The sequence below is a fragment of the Trichoderma aggressivum genome (genome assembly GCF_033847375.1).
Source record: "Trichoderma aggressivum f. europaeum strain CBS 100526 chromosome Unknown scaffold_040, whole genome shotgun sequence".
NCBI classification, from domain to species: Eukaryota; Fungi; Ascomycota; class Sordariomycetes; order Hypocreales; family Hypocreaceae; genus Trichoderma; species Trichoderma aggressivum.
This window is the reverse complement of record NW_026946406.1, coordinates 264,284-283,933: the sequence shown is the minus strand read 5'-3', so window position 1 is coordinate 283,933 and position 19,650 is coordinate 264,284. Positions and strand designations below refer to the sequence as shown.

Below are 19,650 nucleotides of genomic sequence, written 5' to 3'. Positions count from 1 at the left end.
TTTCCCACTCGCCTTGTGTTGCTGCCGGTTTTACCAGATCCAATCAACCAACGCCTTGTTTGGCTCTAGTGCGTGCGGTTGCAAGAGAGGCACATCAGAAGTTGCTGGCCCCTTTCTCTGATATCGGGATCAGGCAGGGGGCAGGATAGGAACTGTGCCTCTTGGTAGATTTGGCCTCAGGCCACCAGAAGAAAAAATCAATCTTGATGTCACACTGATGGATTCGAGCCAGGGCCAATGCCATGTCGGAACCATCCTAAGCGGAAATATGCTCCGTGGACCCAGGCGAAAAGGGCTGGTAGGCAATCTATTGAAAGTGCACACATGGGCTCGTAACACTGCTAGCAGCTGTGCAGACTCCGTGCTAGTTGGTTCCAGCACCTTGTAAATAGCAACTGGGCCAAGTCGGGGGCCTGGAGGGATGGAGCATGTGAGCAAGTAGTGGCAGTCAATGGCAAATTACCTGGGTGGAGGTCAAGAGGTATAGGGTATCAAGTAGGTAGGTATGTCGGCGGCAGAGCGAAACATGGCTCCAAGTTTGGCATGAGTCTGTCTGGTATGAGATGAGTCCAGACAGAAATGGCCACTTGGTACGAGTACGAGTACATACATACATACACGTAATGAGTGGCACAAAGCCGCTGGAGTTGTCATGTTAAGCGCCTGCCTGTTTCACACACACAGTCTCTCTCCCTCTTCGAGACAGCATCGTAGCCCTGCATATCATCTTGGACATGCTTGCTGCACTCCGAGCCGGACGAAGAAGCTCGATCGAAAAAACCATGAAGCCATCGGCTATCAGTCCGTCCAGCGTGATGGATCGCCGTGCGGATCGCAATGCAAGGCAAGGCCAAAGACCCGTCCGTGTTCGCTGGCTGGCCAGGCCATGCCAGGGATCCGCAGCAAAGCCGAGAGCCCGTGCTCTGTCGTCCATGCAAGTAGACACACTCGCACCGCTGCCAACTTGGAGAGTGTCATGGTCTCACGGCAGGATGAGATCGGCGGATCCCAGCAGTGAAAGGATTCACATTCACGCCGAGTCGAAAAGCAAGCACAGGCCACGCAACAAGGACAAGGACAAGGACAGGCCCGGCTCCAGAGGCCAGATCCAGGTCTTGCGTTCCCAGGGATGCTATACCGAAGCCGGCTAGAAGCGGGCCATCCGCTGTGACATGGCGTATCGTAGAGAGAGAAGAGAATCCCGGTCGTGAGGCAGGGCGAATGTCGCAGAAGGAAGAAAAAAAAAGGGGACTGAGACGGGTTGATTCAGAGATGCAGAACAAAAACACCAGACCGCCTGTTTGTGCCGGACCGTACTGGGTACAATATGATACGTGCGGATAGCGGATTTATCGCACGGACCGTGGCTGTAGTCTGGACTTGCAGGCCTTAGCAGCGGAGAAACAGCGGCCGCAGACTGTGTACGTGGCCAGGCACGTGTACAAGTACCTCGTATCCCTTGCAGCAGTAGCGGGCCAATGACAGCGCCTGGACGGCCCGTCCTTGGCCCAGGGTTCTATCAAGATCTAGACAAACTCTATCGAGTCACGACGTGGACAAAGGCCTGGCGAGGATCGAATGACTACTGTAACGACAGCGAGAGCAGTGAATTGTGTGCTTGCTTGGGGGGGGCATCACGCGGCCGTTCATCTCCGAGACAAGAGGCCACCGAGAGGGAAAGGCAGCGCCGGGGATGATTTGAGGCCTTGCCGTGGGAAATGGATGGATGGGTGGACGAGAAATGATGGATGGATGGACAGACAGACAGATGGACGCAACGGCAGAGATGATGCAGCCCCCGAGAATAAACAACAGCAGCAACAAAAACAGCAACAGCCACAACAACAGCGGCAGCAAGTCAGTCACACACCCTTGCTCTCCCTCTTCTGCTCCAACTCCAACACAATCGAAACAAATCGAACCATCAGGGCCGTTCCATTGGACGGGCTTGGCCTCAACTTGATGATGGATGGACAAGACCAGCCGCCAGCCCTCCCTCCCTCCATCTCTGCCGCAAATGCTGCAGAGCAAAGCAAAGCAAAGCAAAGCAAAGCAAAGCAAAGCGTCGTGGAAATCAATCAATCTGCAGGCCGGTTGGTACCAACGGCGGCTGCCAAGTGCATCAGGTTGACTGCGCAATATCCCACTCTGCCTCTTGACGGCGCTTCCATTGGACGCCTCCTTCTTCAACCCCATATCATGGACGCAGCACGACCAAATGCAACCGCAACGGGGCCCGGAGAACAGCCTCACTGTTTGGCCTAGGGGTGGGCCCTTTGTGCCGTCGTGCCCTTGTCGACTCGAGATTGCTCCAACGGAAAACAAGGCTGGGGCCAAACACTGCATACTGTAGCTGATCCAAGCCAGAAGTCGGGTGGAGGACCTGCTGTGACTGTGGCGGGTGATTGGTCTGCTTTCTGCGTCTTTCAAAGTGCCTGGCATCACGTCCCCAATCAGACGACAACGCCACAGGCGGATGCAAGCCTCCGCTTTTGGCCAGCGCCCTGTGGTCCCTTCTCATCGGCTGAGCAGTTGGCTCATCTCTGCTGCGGGCGATATTGGCCACGTTTACTCCGTGCTCACACGGGCTCGGTTGCCGCTGGCCCTTCTGCCACTGCTGTAATGTGCGGCGCCGGGGTGTTTAGTCCAGCACGGCACAGGCAATATGGGTGGGCAACCGGCCGAGCGAGAGGACGAGGACGAGGACGAGGACGAGGACGAGTAGACGGCAAGGACGGTGGCGACACTTCTACGGCTCATGCTCGTTGTTACGGAGTACAGTGCATGCGCACTCCAGCCGACTCTGGCCACGCTCGCTTCCACGCAGACGACAGCCGTCGATGCTTATCCCCCTTTGGCTCTCGGCTTGCCTTGACATTCAACGGCGTCCACGTCCACGTCCACGTCCGCTAGACCGCCAGCGCAGAGGGACATCGTGATGCCAAAGCCGGCCGAGTTGTCGACCACATGGCGCCTAAGTATTATTAGCAGCTGCATTGCATTCCTCGGAATTGCCATTGGCCGAATCTTGCTGCGTTTCCCGCTCTCATTTGGCCAGGACAAACGCTGCACAGGTTGATCCGGAAACCTTCACACTCCTGAATCCTACTGTCTGACCGGCAGCGTCTGCACGCACACACAAACACTCCCGACGTGGCGATTCATACTGTGCTGGCAGAGCACTGCAGCGCCGTGCCAGGGTGTGGACTTGGGTCCGCATGCCACTCGACCAGTCACGTAGCAGCAGCCATCACCATCCATCTCCTGCATGACTCCTCAAGGCTGGCTTTGCTATTGGTTTGCGGTGGCCATCAATATCACCATCGATGGGGAATGCAATGCACAGATGCATTGTACCGGCGGGGACGGTACAGTGTCAACTGAATGCCACGCACCCACGGCTCGTCCACCTTTTCTTCACTCCTTGTTTTTCTTCCTGTCCATGCTGCCATGTTACCGTTTTGGTTGCAGGTGGCAGAGAGTGCTGCAATGCAGCTTTCCTACCCACTGAACTGATGCTGGCCCAATCTCTTACGACGCTATGCTGTCAACTTGAAATGGCCGCTTGCAGTCATTGATCTACACAAGCAGCCATCCCCCGCTCCAAGTGAGGTGGACGGTGAACTGGGCTGGGCTACGCGAGGTACAGGCAGTAGTAGCCTCTGTGTCAGAATGACTATTGATCGGAGCCAAAGCGATAGGCGGGCAGGCAGGCGGGCAGGCAGCATTGCTTCATGCATTTCGGTCTGGCTTGCTGCCTGTTACCCACCAGACGCCCTGGTGAGGGTCAGCGTGCTGTTGTGCGTGCGTACGTGCGAGCACGAGTAGGCAAAGACACCAAACAGAATGGAGAAGCCAAGTAAACGGGGCCCGGTCCAGTGAGCGAGCGCATTGACTGCTGCTGCCATTGCTCCAGCAGCCCGAAGTGGGAGCGAGCGAGACGAGTATCGACTACTCAACAGAAATCAGGTGCTAGCAGCGAGCAGCGGAGTACACCGGTACTACTACTAGGATTCACTCACCTCCCGTCTTCTTTTCATTATTCGCCTCCGCCACGGGCTCAGTGGCCTGACAAGATGAATCCGTCCCATTCCAGTGCGTTGTGCCGTACAGTACGTCTAGTCACACTCAGTTGGCCTGGGCGAGTCAAGCCTTTCCCCATTTACTTTCTCGCACTCACTCACAGAACGGAAATGTCATGCCAATCACGCGGCCGGCCATGACGCTTTTGCCAGGCAGTGAAGCGGGTGGGTGGTGGGAAAGCAACGCCAGCCAGTCAAGTCGACCTGTGCAAGTGGCACGGCCTGGTGGATGAGAAGGGTGTTGACCTGCTGTGGCCCGCCGCAGATCCGACGTCCTCGCCCCATTACGGCGGTTCAACCTTTGGACTGTGACACCGTCGAAGCCGACTGGATCGGGGGGCTGGAATCGCCTAGCTGTTTTCCTTTGGCCACCTTGTTGACGTTGTGTGTGGGACCAAGGGTCGCTAGTGCAAGCCGAGCAGAAGGGGGTGTGTTGTGTGAGGGAGGGCGAGCAAGCGGATGACACACAAGTCACAGCGAACCGCTTCATTTGGTGTGTCAGAGTATGCTCGCTCTCGTATATTGCTCAGCGTCGCGCTATGATCCCTGCCTCGTTAGTCTGGTGCCCACCTAAGGCTGTCGACGAACCTTGCAGCTGGTTAAGAATAGCTGGCACATTAGCCCCCCCCCCCTGGCCGCCTAAGACAACGCCCATGCCATTCATCTCTTCCAACAGGACCAGGGTCTGATGAGCTTTCCATCGGTGGGTCTCTTGGGTGTGGATGCTCCGCGCAATTCGCAGGGCCCCGAGACGAGAAGAAACGGGTACGTCTTGTTCTGGGGTCTGTACACTCGCCCGCCTCGCTCTCTAAGGTCTAGTCACAGATCCACGCCGTGGCCAAGGTCCGGTTTGATATCTACCTCTTGTTGCCCACTCTCGGCCGAGGGTCAATTACACGCATCACCACGTTCACGACATTCCTTCAACGCCCATCTTCCTCTCTCACCCTCAATTCAAGTTTTCTTTCTGGATTCCAGGACTCCAGGACCTCTCATACCATTCTTCCATTATTAGTCCCGGTACCCTCGACACCCCGAAGCCGTTGACAATTCAACGCCGTTCTTGACCCGTTCGTTCGGCCGTTCGAGAACTTTTTCTTTTGCTGTATGCGGCTGCTTCTGGTATCCCATTGGAACTTCGGCCTGTGATTTTATACGGGACCTCCACACGACAACTTCCAAAGGAAAACAAACCAAACCCAATCAACTCACTCCGCCCAAAGGATCCTCTTCTTTCTTTCGTTTTCCTTTATTCTTTTTTGTTAATCTAATCCTCTTTGCTCCTCCCATCTTCGGATCTGCTGGTACTTGACCTGAACCCTTGAGGACCACCAAACCTTTTGGAGAGCCCCCTACCAAGTCGCTTAACATGCAGCACCATGCCCCGTACGGTTATCCCACTCCCCCGGCCTCTCCCGCGTACGACAACCCCAAGTGCAACGTCCAACAGCCCTTTGCGACACGCACTTTCCAGCCCCGATGTTTGCCCCTTGCCCCAGAGCAGCGTTTAGGACGTCTTCTCGAGGGTAAGCTCCAGCTAACAGATATCCTTGGTACCGGCGCATACGGCGTCGTCTACACTGCCCTGGATATCAACACTGGAGCTCGGTATGCTGTCAAGTGCCTGAGCAAGTACAATGCCGACGGAACACCATTGGAACGCCGCCAGATTGCCTACCAGCAGCGAGAGATTCGCCTGCACTACCACGCATCGGCGCACCCCAACGTGGTATCCATGCTCAAGATTGTCGACGACCCTGACTGCATCTATGTTATTCTAGAGTACTGCCCTGAGGGTGATCTCTTCTTGAATATCACTGAGCGCGGCCAGTACGTTGGTAAGGATGAACTCTCCAAGAAGGTGTTCCTCCAGATCCTGGATGCCGTTGAGCACTGCCACAACTTGGGCATCTACCACCGGGACCTCAAGCCTGAGAACATCCTCGTCACCGAGAATGGAGAGACCGTCAAGCTGGCCGACTTTGGACTTGCTACCAGTGAGGACCGCTCCGAAGACTACGGATGCGGCTCAACCTTTTACATGAGCCCAGGTAAATACAAACAACCACACTCCACAATGAAGACGACAAAGATGCAATTGACTAACGGAAATCGACTTGGCAGAGTGCTTGGACCCTTCCGCGAGAAAGCCCTACTACATGTGTGCCCCCAATGATGTCTGGAGTCTGGGAGTCATCCTAGTGAACTTGACTTGCGGACGCAACCCATGGAAGCAGGCTTCCTTTCAAGACTCCACCTACCGCGCATATGTTCGCTCCCAGGACTTTCTCAAGACCATCCTCCCGTTGACTGATGAGCTCAATGACATTTTGGGCCGCATCTTCAACCCCAACCCCGAGCACCGGGTGACCCTCTCTGAGCTGCGTAACAGGATCATTGCTTGTTCCCAGTTCACCGTGCCAGCAGTGCCCACCATGACCCTGCCCACGCCCACCTCTACCCAAGACCAATACGTTTCCAACGAGGACGCCATAGTCGACGACTATGACTGCGACTCGCCCCTCTCGCCTGTTTCGACGTCGTCCAATGAAGGCTCGCTCATCTCGAGCGTGTCGACGCTTGATGACTTTGACAACGATGATGAGGACGAAGACTTCATGGCAGACCAGCAGGACTTGCCTCGGGAGTACATGCCCCAAACCTACGAACCAGAGGAATTTTGCGAGCAGCAGCATCAGCCCGTGTATCACGGGCACGAGTTTGTCCCACAGCAGTACACTGGCCCCGTACCCGTCCCTGTTCTGCATGCTCCCATTGTTCCCGTTCCTGTGGTGGCAGCGCCCATACAGCATCATCATCTGCCCTGCCAGCAAGTCCCGGTTCCTATCCAGGCACCCATTCCTGTGCAGCCTGTTTGCCAACCCAAATCCTTCTTCCCTCTCTGGGAAATGGTCAAATACGTTCAGCAGGTGCCAATGATGCAGCACCCTGTGCCCTTCCACCAACAGGTGTCTTTCTTATCATCCCTCCCTGGCTGTTACTAAAAGACCCAACACTCCGGGGAGGCCAAGTCGACATTGTAATACCTGTTGACCTCGTCACTTGAAAAACTTTTTTTCTTTATCATCTTTGGCTTCATTGAACATAATGTTACCGCTACCTTTTCATCGGCCTCCACAAACCCCAAGGCTTGAAGCCAAAGAGCCGATCTTACATCTTTTTTTAATGCTATACGCATCCGGAACAAAAACGGGAAAAAAAAGGCGTCTTGACAATTATTACAGCGACAAAATTGGACACTTCATTTTGGAGTGTCAAAAGCCTAATATTCGATTCACAACTTGTATCTATCCAACTTTTTTTTTTTCCTTTTTTCTTTTTACGATTCGCCTTTGCCGCACTGGATCTTTCCTTTCTAGCGGGGAGTTTTTTTGTTCCTCTTTTTTCTTAATCTATAGGATGAGGAGTTTGGGAAGCGTGTCCTTCGTATCAGAGGCATCAGTACCGGCGCAAAGAAATTGTGTATGGAGGAGAGAAGACCGCATACAACGCAGTGGCTTTTTGCTTTGTTTTGGGAGAAATGAAAGACGGGGAGTTTTTTGCGATTTTTTTTGATGGAAATGAGAAGGAAACGACGCTTGACGAAAAAACCACACCCTGATTATGAGAAGGCTCACCTTTTGAAGCTGGATCTACGCATTCATTCGTTACTGGGACGGCGAAGGAACAATTTCCAGTTGTCTTTTTTTCTACTTTTTTTTTTTGTTTTACGGTGGATTTGGGAAAGACTTTTTTGGGGGGATGGGAGAATTGTAAGACTCGGCTCCTGATTTTTGGTGTTCTGTTTGTGAGAGATCACACAAAGATAGAAGATTTTGGGCTCAATAGCCCTTCGCGGACCTGCTAAAATTGCTGCCGCAACCACGTTTTAACTAAGAAGAGAGGAAGGCCGGCTTTCTAAGCCACTGCCTTCAAAACCAAATATACGTTTTATCTGACATGATTTACATATTTTTCCAACTCTTTGTGTGATTTGACCTCATTCTTAGGCGATGTTTACATTCAAAGTGAGTACCCCCCTCGTATGCAGTCTTCTGCTGCTCCGTACATGCACTCAGACGGCAATGGTCTGGGAGAACTGACTACCTGAAACGGGGACAAGATACTAGCTAGCCATGGGTGGCATCTTGAATGACGCTGAGCATCGACGATGAAGCGAACGATGGGCAGCCAATGTCACTCACCACCTGAACCCAACGCCAACCTACCGTGACACTCTCGAATTGGGTAACATGTGGTGCCAACGCCAGCGAGCCAGTTCATCCCCTGAGCTAGTGGCCGCAGGTTCCGGGACCCAGTCACAGATTGACAAGATAAAAGTACAGCGTAGAGAAAGAGAGAAAAAGAACGCGCCATTTTTGGAGTAAGGCAAGGGGGTGAGAGGAGCAAAAACACGCATTAGTCGACTTCTTTTTTTCCCATCAGTTTCTCATGGGTCCTCTATCGGTACTCTTACGGGCTGGAGACTGGGGACTGTGTGTGTGTAGTGCTCATGGAGATGGAAGTAGTGGGGAACGGAGCGAGTGTGTGTGTGTGTGTGTGTGTGTTTGATTCTAATCGTGGACTTTGCGTGGCGCCAGTCTATTCTTTCTCATTCCATCTCCAGTCCGTTTGGAAGAGATGGAAGATGTGGATGACGCCAAGGGCAGCGAAGCTACGATAGACGAATACTAGCGCATCCCCATTGATTGTGGAGGCTGACGGGATTCTAGGTGGCCTTTGTTTTGGAGAACGTGACAGTTGGTGGATGGGGGGGCCATTGCCACTAGCAGGTCCTTGTCTTGAAGCAAATGCTCGTAGGGGGGAAAAGGGCAAAAAGAGGAGAAGCCCAAGGGTTAGGTAGGAAAGGCAGAAATTTGGCTTTGTCGGTTCTTCTTGGCTCGATGTGACGCTGTGGGGTGGGAGGAGCCGAAGCTGGGACATGGATTGGGTGGTGAACAGGACACTTGGACGAGGCGGGATAGTCGGGGAGAGTGAGTGGGATGAGATGGGCTACTATTCGAGGAGATTGCAGACGATGATGATGATGTGAGCGAGGAGCCAATGGCTTGGTTGCTTTGGATAGGCGTCGATGCGTGTGGAGATTGGGGCCAAGCAGCTTTTTGATATCCGGGCAGTGTTGGATGGATCATGGAAAAGAAGAGGGGGTCTCGACGTGTGAGGGAAGAGCTTCTACTGGTTAGTTGGACGGGAGCGGCCTGTTTCGGGCATAGACTTGGAGAAAAGCTGCTTTGATGCTTGATGAGGTGGTGTGGTGAGGTGGTATTCTTTGCTGCAGGCAGGGGTTGGGAAGAATGCAGACGAGCAATCAACGACGAGCTTGTTTCGTACTGTACAGTACTAGCCATCAGGTAGCGTCGATGCAGGAAACGAATGGGATTGGAGCAAACGGGCTTGCAGGAAGCGAGGCAGAGAGAGGACGGAGATTGGGAAGAAGCTTTGCCCATCCAAGACTAAAGGGAGAGAGTGGCATGAGAATGAGGAAGAGAAAAAGGTGTGGCGAGGACTCGTGCCTAGCGCTTTCGAGGCAGCACATGCATGAGATGAGAGGAGGGAGAGGGGGCAGTTGGTCCGTCTTGTTGTTTTGTTTTTGTTATCCCGGCCTGACAAATGGGATTGGCCAAGGACAAAAGATTTTGGGTGTGAGGCGGCAGACGGTGATTGGGGCGATTTGGCAGCCATCTGCCAAGGGTTGGGTTCATTGAACTGAAAAAGGAATCCGTGTTAGTTGATGGGGGAAAAAAAAACTCCATGATGTCTTGTTCTTTGGAGGCGGGCGGATGCCGTCATGGGCTTTTGGAGATTGGCTTTTTTTTGGTGGTGGGCCGAGACGGCATCTAACTGGAGATTGATGAAAGGTATCATGCTATCAATATGCAGGACTGGTTGATTCTGATTTGATGGCCGAGACGAAAATTGTCTGGAAACTTGATTCCGGGGGGAGCAGCAGGAAAGATTTGCCCAACGACCGGGTGTCTTTTCGTTTCTTCCTCTCTCCAAGACGTACGTCGGCGGCAGGTGGTTTCAGTAGCCAGAAGCAAGGGGATGGACGTACAGACGGAAGAAGATGCAGGGAGCGTCATCCTCCCGCAAAGAGTCACAGACAGACATTTGATCCCGGCTTGGTGAACCCGGCCTTTTTGTTTTTGTTTGCCCCAGAGTATTGGGATCCCAAGGCTGAAGGCTCCGTCCCGAATACCTGCCCTGCCCTGCCCTGCCCTGCCCTGCCCTGGCTTGTTTTTCCCATGTTAAGAGGCGTCATCAGACAGGAATAGTAAGCCCCAGCTAGCTTCTCATCGATGTCTGGCCTGGGGGATGTTTTTAGTGGTAGAGGGGAATAACAAGGCAACGCGTGTTGTGTTAGACGCAGGGCGAAGGAAGGATTTTAGTGGCTGGGGGGGGGGGGGGGACTAGCAGGGCATTTGATTGTTATTTTTTCCTTCTTTTCGAGCCGCTGCCGAGTCATCATCTTGCATGGGGTTTTCTTTCGTGCTTGGTACTCCGTACACACGGGGTGATAAGGAAGGGGAAGCAATGCCTACAGGCCCCTCGTACTGTATGCAGCATGTACAGTAAGTGGGAGTGAGGGATTGGGGCTGTGGTTGATTCTTTTTCTGGCTCTCCAGTGCTATCCTGGGATCATCGGGGAACCCTTGACGAGCCGTGTGTTTCTGCCTCGATGTTTTTGATTCCAGGGTAACGGGACGGGGACTAACAACATGTGGCTGCGAAGAGACATAAGCAGGCGTCATAAATGGGATTCTCATTCTCCCTCGGCCGGTGTCATCCAGCAGCTGCAAAGTGTAAGCCGGCTCTGTTCCGGTAGCGCCATCTCTCTCCTCTCCTCTCCTCCTTACCGGTCAGCCGTTTTCACGCCAAGGCATGATTATCATTATCACGGCACGAAAAAGCAATCACAGACAGGACAACCAAACCAAACGACACCCCCCGTTGTGTGATGGAACCTCACGGGACCATGAGACACGGCAGCATGGGTTGAACTAGCAAGGTCGGTCTCTGCATCGGTCTGCCCTCTGACTGACCGGGGGTGAACTGGAGATTCCCTGGATGACTGCTGAACTTTTTCTTCTTCTCCGTCTTCCTGTTCTGCTGTTGGGCCGCAACCCCCCTGTCCGCGCCGCTTCATGCCTCATGGCAGCCTAGTAGAATAAGAGAAAGAGAACAAAAAGCACGGACTCGAGCCGGGCAAGACGAAGAGACCAATCACAGCATGGCATTGGGCTATTCCTGGGCACTCGGCAGAAGGAAAAAGGGCAATGTTCCATGTCAATTGTCATCTGTCTTACTCTTCGGTGATGGAACTAGAGTGGATGGCTTGTTCGATCACACCGCTTTTGCTTGCGAGCTGAAAAAAGCCCAAAGGAAAGATGGGAAAAAAATAGTACTCATACTAACATTACAGCACATACAATGGCCGGGATGGTGCTAGTAATCTAGGAGAGGAGAAGATATTCTTGGTGACCCCAGCTGAAGCGCCGGGAATGACGAGCTGACATCCAGTTGCTGGGCGCCATGAGCAATAAGCCGTTGGTGCCTTTGTTCACCGAAAAGCGCGGGGCGTTTGGATGCGGGCTGGTCAGGATTCTGGCTGATGCTTGAGCAAGGCTTGCCTGTCTGTTGAGGGAGTCTTTCGCAGTGCAGGATTCCTTCATTGGATCCTCGTCTGAGTGTAAGTGCAAGTCCGGAGTTGGAATCATGCCGTGCCGCATCTCTCAGGCTGGCTGTAAGTTACCGAGCGGCATTGCATGAATGATGCTACGGTACACACAACATGTAGGACTGCGGAAATACTTGCTCGAGAAGATGCGGGCACAGGGTTCGAGGCTCAGTTCGAGGCAGACAGACGGCGAGGAAGAAACGGGCAGCCAGTCTCACTCACTCACTCACTCGCTCACTCACTCACTCACTCACCCACACTCAACTTTGCTCTCTCTCTCTCTCAGAGTCTCGACTCAAACTCGCGCACGCGGCCGAGTCCGTTTTCCGTCCTTGCATGAAATCTGCATGAATCCAATGCAACTCCTCTCCACCCGTCGCTTCTCAGGCAACAGAGCGAGAAGACGCAGGAAAAAGGCACTCACGGCCACACATTCGCCTGCGTCCAGCTTCTCTGCCACCGCCACGTATTCGCCATGTAATGCGGCATGTCCCCAATAGCGCCACTGCCAGCATGCATGTCTCTCCAGAAGCGGGAGGCTAAGAAAACCCGCCATGTGCGAGCGAAAAACAAAAGGCTGTATGACCCTTAATCCTTGCCCCCGGGGGGGTTACTCGTTCTGTTGCTACCCGTTGCAGGTGGCTTTTCAGGGCTCTTTCTGCTGGCATGGACGAGGTACGAGTACCACAATGCATGCAGAGAACCTCGGCCATGCACAAGTCACAGTATGATATCGTACTTGTATGCCTCGGGGACGAGATGAGTGGAACGGAGACGAGGGTCAGGCGGCGTTTGGGCTTGCGCTACTGCTGGTGACACGAAAGAGCACGCAGTCACATGCGGTGCTTACTGCTTGTGGGAAATAGTGGACTTGTGGTCTCTTTTGTTTTGTCTGTTTTCCTTTTTGTGAGCTCTCACATTGGTCTTGTTGCTATGGGTGAGAAGGAGAAACGAAAAGGTGAGAGTTGATAGGGTCGACGGGTTCGGCTGGAGCCTTTCGGTTTTTTTGCTTGGGCTGCTGTGCATGCCAAGTTTGGGCGACAATTCCATGTAACTCGTCTTTGGCTCCATGATTCTCTGTGTTCACCATGCTTATTCCTTGATTTTTTATTAATTTTCAGGGCACCGTGGCGATGATTGGGTTGCTGTCTGTCAGGGCCAACCAAGGACGGAATGGCTCTCTCTTGCAGCATCAGGCACGAGTGTCATTTCTATTCTGCGTGATTTGCCGTCAGATGAAGCTCACGCCTGCATCGATGCAGTACCAAGACGGCTCGGAGAGAGCAACCTCAAGGGGGGCGTATCACGGAGGGCTCCGGTACGACCAGCCTCGACGTCCACTCTGGGGGGTTACATCCCAGAACACGGCAAGCAATGCGGTCAGAAAGATCTCATGTTACAGGTGATTTTTCTCCTTGTTTTTCACCTGGACATGCAACCCGAGTCAAAACTAGCAGCAAGGAACGGAACTCAATGGACAAGAACTGCTCCCCCGTACTACGACTTGCTTATCTGCAACTGCCGGGCTTCTCTCCACAATTCGCGGAAGGGTGTCAGTCTCCATGTTACATTTACGTGCCATGGCCCTGAATTAGTTAAAGCGATGAGAAAGAAAGCGGCAGGTTATTTGACTGCTGACTGCCTTTTCGTTTTGTGCTTGTGCTGCGGAGATCGACGCGCTCCACCGGCAGTTGATTGTGTAGTTTAGTTTCACCTTCACTTACACTGTACAGTTAGCAGTTGGACTTTTGTAATTGTAGATGGGCCTGGATTTCGTGAGATGAAAGAGACGACGCGAATTTAGACCCCGTCTGGAGCTCAGCTGGTGGAATGACACCCAAGTGTGTTCGGCCATCGGTAGTCTCCCACGCAGCTGAGTCCTAGACCATCTCTTTCATCCGCCGACAACATCAAGTGCCGATACTCGATGTTAGCGCGGCGTCGGTGATACTGTATTCCATACTGTAATACTCCGTTCGATGTAGGTACCTGTTTCTTGGCTTAGACTTGGGCATCGTGCCGACATTGGGCTGCAAAACATGGTACACGGCCGGTGTCTGATACAAAGGCAGGGCCAAGTTTGCCTTTGGGCTCTCGGCATCTGCCTTGATTGGCAGAGACTTGGGGGCGTCGGGCACGGAGGACCTCCGGGACCCCCAAAACGCCAAAAGACGCCGTAAAGGTCCAAGCCCGACCCGGTGCCATTGCGTTGGAATGTAAGTGAAGCCAGGAGAGGATTGGCGATGGCGACACAATTTCCCTCCTCTCCCGAGCTGTGCTGTGTCTACTAGGCTGGCATTGGTCTAGCCAAAGCCACATTGTGAGATTGTGTGATTGATCGGGAGACGGTCCATTCTGTTGTTTCAAGTGGTGGCAGTGTAGTTGTGAAAAAGGACACTGTCCATGACCCTGTAATGCAAGAAAGCAAACAAACCATGGCCGGCTATCGCCCAAAAGTCAAAACTGCCTTGCTAAGCACGGGATGGCGTTTGACCTCGTGCCCCAATCGGGCTGAGGAGCTGGAATGAAGCCATTCTCCATTGTGTCTTGTCGTAGTAGAGCCAAGCAGTGGCAAAGGTTTATTGTTTGGAATGGTCACGGGGAGGTTTGGTGCAATGACCGACCGAGACGCCGCTCCGGGATGCGGGCGGCCGAACCGGTACTGCCGGGAGTTGCGTAAACTTGCTTCGCCGCGGAGGAAGCATTTAGTTACGACTTCAATAGCGGCAGAAGTAGTAGCAGTAGCAGTAGTAAACTCGTAGTCCCGGAGCGATGGAATGTTTGAAGCTTGCGAGTTCCGATGATGGTGCGCAAGCCCTCGGGATGGGATTTAGTACTACATACATGAACTTGCCTTGTGAGGCTGGATCGGTTTGACTAAGTTTTGAAAGATCTGATGCTCGGCAGCGAAGACTTTTACTCTCTAGGCTGAAGTCTGATGAAAGTATCCTGCTTACACATTGACGGCAGATAGATACATACAACATTCGTTTGCCACTTATGAGACCGTTGGGGAATGTTTCCATCGGTCAACTGTGAAGGAACCGCCGACGCTTTTCGGTGGCGATCAAACTAGTACTGCCGAGGCTCAAACAGCTTCATCAACTTCCAAACCTTTACAATTGCCATTGGCCGTCTACGCATCGACTCGCCGACGCAAGTTTCCACGCATTCCGTCTACAATACAAAATTCATCATCACGGAGCCAAACGGATTCCGATGAAGAGTCAACTTGCCGTCTCCTTTCCTTTCCGCGTAACCGGAGTAAACGGAGACAAAAAGGTTCTTCCAAATAGCACGTCGTAGCTCGAAACTGAACCGCCGCACCTACGTTGCGTAATACTGGAATGACACACACGGCATGTCGTGAGCAACGGGGTCTGTCATTGTGATTCCTTTTTGGGATCGAGGGTTTTCCCATCATGGCAATCGGGGGGTCATGTTTGCCAAATTTCGGCCTCTTCGGAATCCGATGGCAAAGAGGTTTGCTTAACCAGGAGGAATGGCTGCCTTGGGTGCTGTGTCACCATAACTCCTCGGAATCAGTCAACTCCCCGACGCCACGGTAAATGGACGGAAGACCCAGACTTCTAGGCATCCCCATTACGAAACGACAAAGGCATGCTGAGTGAGGGTTGAGCAAGATACTTTCTCGCTATTGCCACGGCTCAACACTAGGTTTTGCCGGAATGAGCTGCTTGGCGAGTGATGATGACGAGGCAAGCGGCATGTGATGGAATTATGGATGAAGAATCCTCTTGTCGTGATACATGCCGTCTTACAAACGGAATTAGAATGATGGCGAAATAGCAAGAGACTTGGTCAGCAACTTCTGATCATGTGGGCTCTCGAGATTTTGCAAGATCTAAACTCTGATGACGAGGAATCATACAGTTATGTAAGCATCAGCTTACTAGTAATGAAGCCTCCGAACTTTTAGCCACCGGAAGCTGTGATGGTTCGGCACCGGAGGGAGTTGGGGCCGAAAACCCGGGGGTGGGGCCGAGTCTTTATCCCGGTGTAATGGTTGAGATATAGGAGAACGGTGGTTGAGCGGATGACTATGTGAGACTGCAAATAGATTGAGGGCCGAAGGCCAATTCTAACCATCAAAATGCCTTCCAACTCATTGCAACGGCGAGAAACAGTGGCATGCCTTGGCTAATATGCGAAAAAATTGACACAATTTGAAGCCATATACACAACTATTCCACCCACTCTATACTAGGCTCTTGACAAAGAAACAACAGTCATGCTTGTGTCCGCTCGACGACTTTGCATAATCAGGGCAGATCCCCCATTCCGTCCACCCAGTCCTCAAGTAAAACTGCCTCGCCGGCGTCTCCTTCGAAGTATCCAGCAGCAACAACTCCAACCCAAACTCCTCCTTCGCAACCCTTTCAATCTCGTCCATCATCCGTCGCCCCAGGCCGTGCCGTCGAAAGTCGGGATGCACCATCAGCTTCCTGATTTCGCCCTTGTAAGAATGCGTCTCCTTGGCCATCCTGGCGAGCTGCACCGTCGCAACGACCTTGTCGCTGCCGGGAGCCGTCGCTATGAGCAGCGTCGTCGTTGCGCCAGGTCCAATGACTAAAGGCAGGAGTTCAAGCCAGTAGCTGATTGCCGTGTGGTCTGTCAGCGGCGCGAGGAATCCGAGCGATGAAGTGTCCGGCTCATCGTTGATGCAATGCTGGAGGAGCTCCCGTAGCGACGTGAGGTGTTTTTCCACGACTGAAGCGTCTGTCACGGGGGACAAGACGAAGGTAGGGTCTTTGCTGCTACCCATGTTTGGTGATTGAGAAGGCTCAACGGATGTCTTGATGCGGATGCCGTCGGAGTGTACCAAAAGCACCGTATGAGGCCATCGACGATGCTTGTATGAACAAACTCGCTGCGGCTGCACCACTTTTGTTATGGAAACATCGGCCCGGCGTTTGACTCATTTACCGGTTCGGTTCCCTTATATATCACGTATGGAGTGCGTGTGTCATTTCAAACATCGACTCATCGCAGGCATATCCCATCTCCACGTCTGATAAGAAACATGTCAATATTTGATATTATTCAATTGAAATCTTCAAAATCACAAAGAACCAAAGGAAGAAAAAGACTCGCGACAAACGATAAGAAACCCGGCTGCCGACGGTTATTCGGGGCCCCGAACCATCGGTCGGACCATGTGGAGCGGCTGGTCCCTAGACGGCATCAAAAGCCGACTTGATGCGGGGATTGTTATCGGCGGCTGTTTATTTGCCAATTGAAGGTGTATTGGTTGATCCGGCAAGAATCACGGTGGAATTGTTTGACTGATGTAGCTGCAGAGTATGGCGGTTTTCTTGTCATACAATTACACGGCTGTGTTGATGGTATACCGTGGGCGGTACGATGAGCTGCTGGGGGGAAAACAACTGTAGACATCTCCTCACTGTATCTTTACACCAAACAATAGCTGTTTTGATCAAGTAAAACGTTGTTGCCGGGGTCGTTTATATTCATGGCCATCCATCATTACATATAATGACATTTGGGACCTCGTCAGCTCTGCGAACCGCCGATACTGTCTCATACTCTCATTGTAGCGCGGCACAGACACTCGTGCCGAGTGACAACCCGCCTAATGCGGCCCTTCAATAGCTCTTCTGAGATGTTCTATTCGCTAAAAACACATGAGGGGGGGTCTGGACCTGTCGATCCCCGTTCTGGAGCACATGGTTAGCCGACCTGCGGTGTCCTGAACGTGAAGTTACATACCCTGTATATCAAAATACAAACTCTTCCATAGATCCAGCGAGGGCTCTAAGTAGGCTCATGGATTCAGGTTCGTCACGAGTCATAACGGGATTAGTTAAACTCCATCTCTGCGAGTGAATATTCATGTGAAACAGGCTGACTTTACTGCTTTGATTCAAATACACCCATATAGTAGCACAATTCTCGGTGACAATGACAAACCTGATAACCTAATAGCAAATCCCAGCTCTCAAAATCATAGACGGCAGCGCTCCCTGTATTTGCCATCTTCCCGACATCCAATTTCCCCAGAATCTCAAAGTAATCACTCATGGTGAAACATTGTCTCACCCCCATTTTCGAGCTCTGAAACGAAATAGAATAACCCCCCAAAGCTGCGTTCAAAAACTGAAAAGTTAGTTCGTTCGTGATGGGCAACAGCATAGCATCGAGCTTCCAACTACACCGCCGCGAAGACTCAAACATGGGATCAAGACTCGACACACCGCTCACGAATCGGCACTGCAAGCAAACATGAGAAGAACATAGCAGTTACAAAAGTACACATCAAAACTATAAAGCTCTCTTGAAATCCCACGACAGCTTCTCTTTTCTCCTCACCAAGATCTCACACAACAACACAGCGAACACAGTCACTCTCTAGCTCTCCTTCCCAAGACTTTCACTTCCAAACACTTTCACTTCCAAACATTTCCAAAAATGGTTTCTTTCATTGCCACCGCCCTCTCTGCTCTCTGCCTGGCCGTCGCCAGCTCTGCTGCTCCCACTGAGGCTGAAGCCCACGCAGCTTCTGCTCACAGCGGCTCCGTCACCTGGTATAATACCGGCCTCGGCGCCTGCGGCAACGTCAACAACGACGGCGAGCTCGTCGTCGCGGTCTCTCACTCTCTTTACGACCGCGAGCATCCATGTGGCCGCAAGATCCGCGTCGGCTACCACGACCGGTCTGCAGTCGTCACTGTCGTCGACCGCTGCGCGGGGTGCGCCGAGAACGACCTTGACCTCTCGCCTGCTGCTTTCCGAGCCGCAATTGGCGAGCTTGATATCGGTCGTATTACTGCTACTTGGGACTGGGCTTGAATGGGCTCGGCTACCGCGATGCAATTTGGGTTTCTTGTCGACATGGTTTGGCCGATGGAGAGGATTGAGGACTAAGGAAGGAAAAAGGAGTCATGGTCATGGCGTTATGAAAGATGGATGAGATAGATTAGCATGACTCGAGCGAATTGACACGAACCCAAATTTATTTAATTCGTGTTTCAGTCCATCTGCTGTCTTTCTTTGCCTTGGATGTTTGCATCCCTTCTCACTGCCTCCTTTCCAACAAACAACAACAATATCCTCCCGCGTGATGCCTAGATTTCATTGATACCAAACACCATAACCTCCAATCGCAGTCTTCCAAGAAGAAATTGAACAAACTGTCGTCCAACGTCCGACGCTTCGGCCCGTCCAACCCCACCCACAAACCCCTGAGCCGGACAATCCCGGGGCCAATGGAATGTCATGTCAGAGACAGCAGCAGTAATAGAGCAAATACCAAGCTTTGGCGATAGAATTCATGCGAATTACCATTCCAATAAAAGCGCAACAGCAGAGGATTCTATCTTGCCCAATCATCCAGTTATCCTGCAGATGAGTCGAACGATGGCGTTCTTGGCGATAACGCAATTGGTTTACATGTATTTTCGATCCTGCGTATTAACTTATATGAACCCGTGGAACTAAGACGGCAGATTTCACTGCAAGAAATATCTATATTGGTCTTCATTTCTTCGAAACACTCTTGGCACCGCAATGCAACAGAATCGTCGTCAGCCCATCCATGCAGTACAGCTTGACAACTCACCAGGAACCTCTCGAAGTTCACCAGACCTGACTTCTGCAAGCGGGTAAGCTGACGAGGTCCTTTACTTGAGTCACCAAAACTCCCCTGACTTCACATATTGGCTGAATTAGAGAGCTAGGATACCCATTCACCTCAGTTCCCTTTACGTGTCGCTTTGGGCTTCAATGCACCCCATCACACTCCCCATACCTAATCTCAAACCTAGATGACAACTCCAAAATGTCTCTCACGCAAATCTCATCAATAAAGTACGCCCTCGTCATACAAGG

General features: G+C 52.3%; 4 protein-coding genes across 4 annotated transcripts; 2 read left to right on the top strand and 2 right to left on the bottom strand.

Annotated features, from left to right (window-relative positions):
• Positions 1-3,787: 3,787 nt before the first annotated feature.
• Positions 3,788-4,572, bottom strand: Triagg1_8353 (uncharacterized protein; the record flags this gene model as incomplete). Its single annotated transcript, XM_062903190.1, has 3 exons — positions 3,788-3,951; positions 4,023-4,118; positions 4,185-4,572. 3 exons carry the CDS (start codon positions 4,570-4,572, stop codon positions 3,788-3,790), a joined length of 648 nt encoding a protein of 215 aa, XP_062752763.1.
• Positions 4,573-5,451: 879 nt separating this feature from the next.
• Positions 5,452-7,087, top strand: Triagg1_8352 (uncharacterized protein; the record flags this gene model as incomplete). Its single annotated transcript, XM_062903189.1, has 2 exons — positions 5,452-6,133; positions 6,207-7,087. The coding sequence occupies 2 exons, from the start codon at positions 5,452-5,454 to the stop codon at positions 7,085-7,087; spliced, it is 1,563 nt and encodes a 520-aa protein (XP_062752762.1).
• Positions 7,088-16,000: 8,913 nt separating this feature from the next.
• Triagg1_8351 (uncharacterized protein) lies at positions 16,001-16,567 on the bottom strand (the record flags this gene model as incomplete). Its single annotated transcript, XM_062903188.1, has 1 exon — positions 16,001-16,567. The coding sequence occupies one exon, from the start codon at positions 16,565-16,567 to the stop codon at positions 16,001-16,003; it is 567 nt and encodes a 188-aa protein (XP_062752761.1).
• Positions 16,568-18,231: 1,664 nt separating this feature from the next.
• Positions 18,232-18,612, top strand: Triagg1_8350 (uncharacterized protein; the record flags this gene model as incomplete). Its single annotated transcript, XM_062903187.1, has 1 exon — positions 18,232-18,612. One exon carries the CDS (start codon positions 18,232-18,234, stop codon positions 18,610-18,612), a length of 381 nt encoding a protein of 126 aa, XP_062752760.1.
• Positions 18,613-19,650: the final 1,038 nt, after the last annotated feature.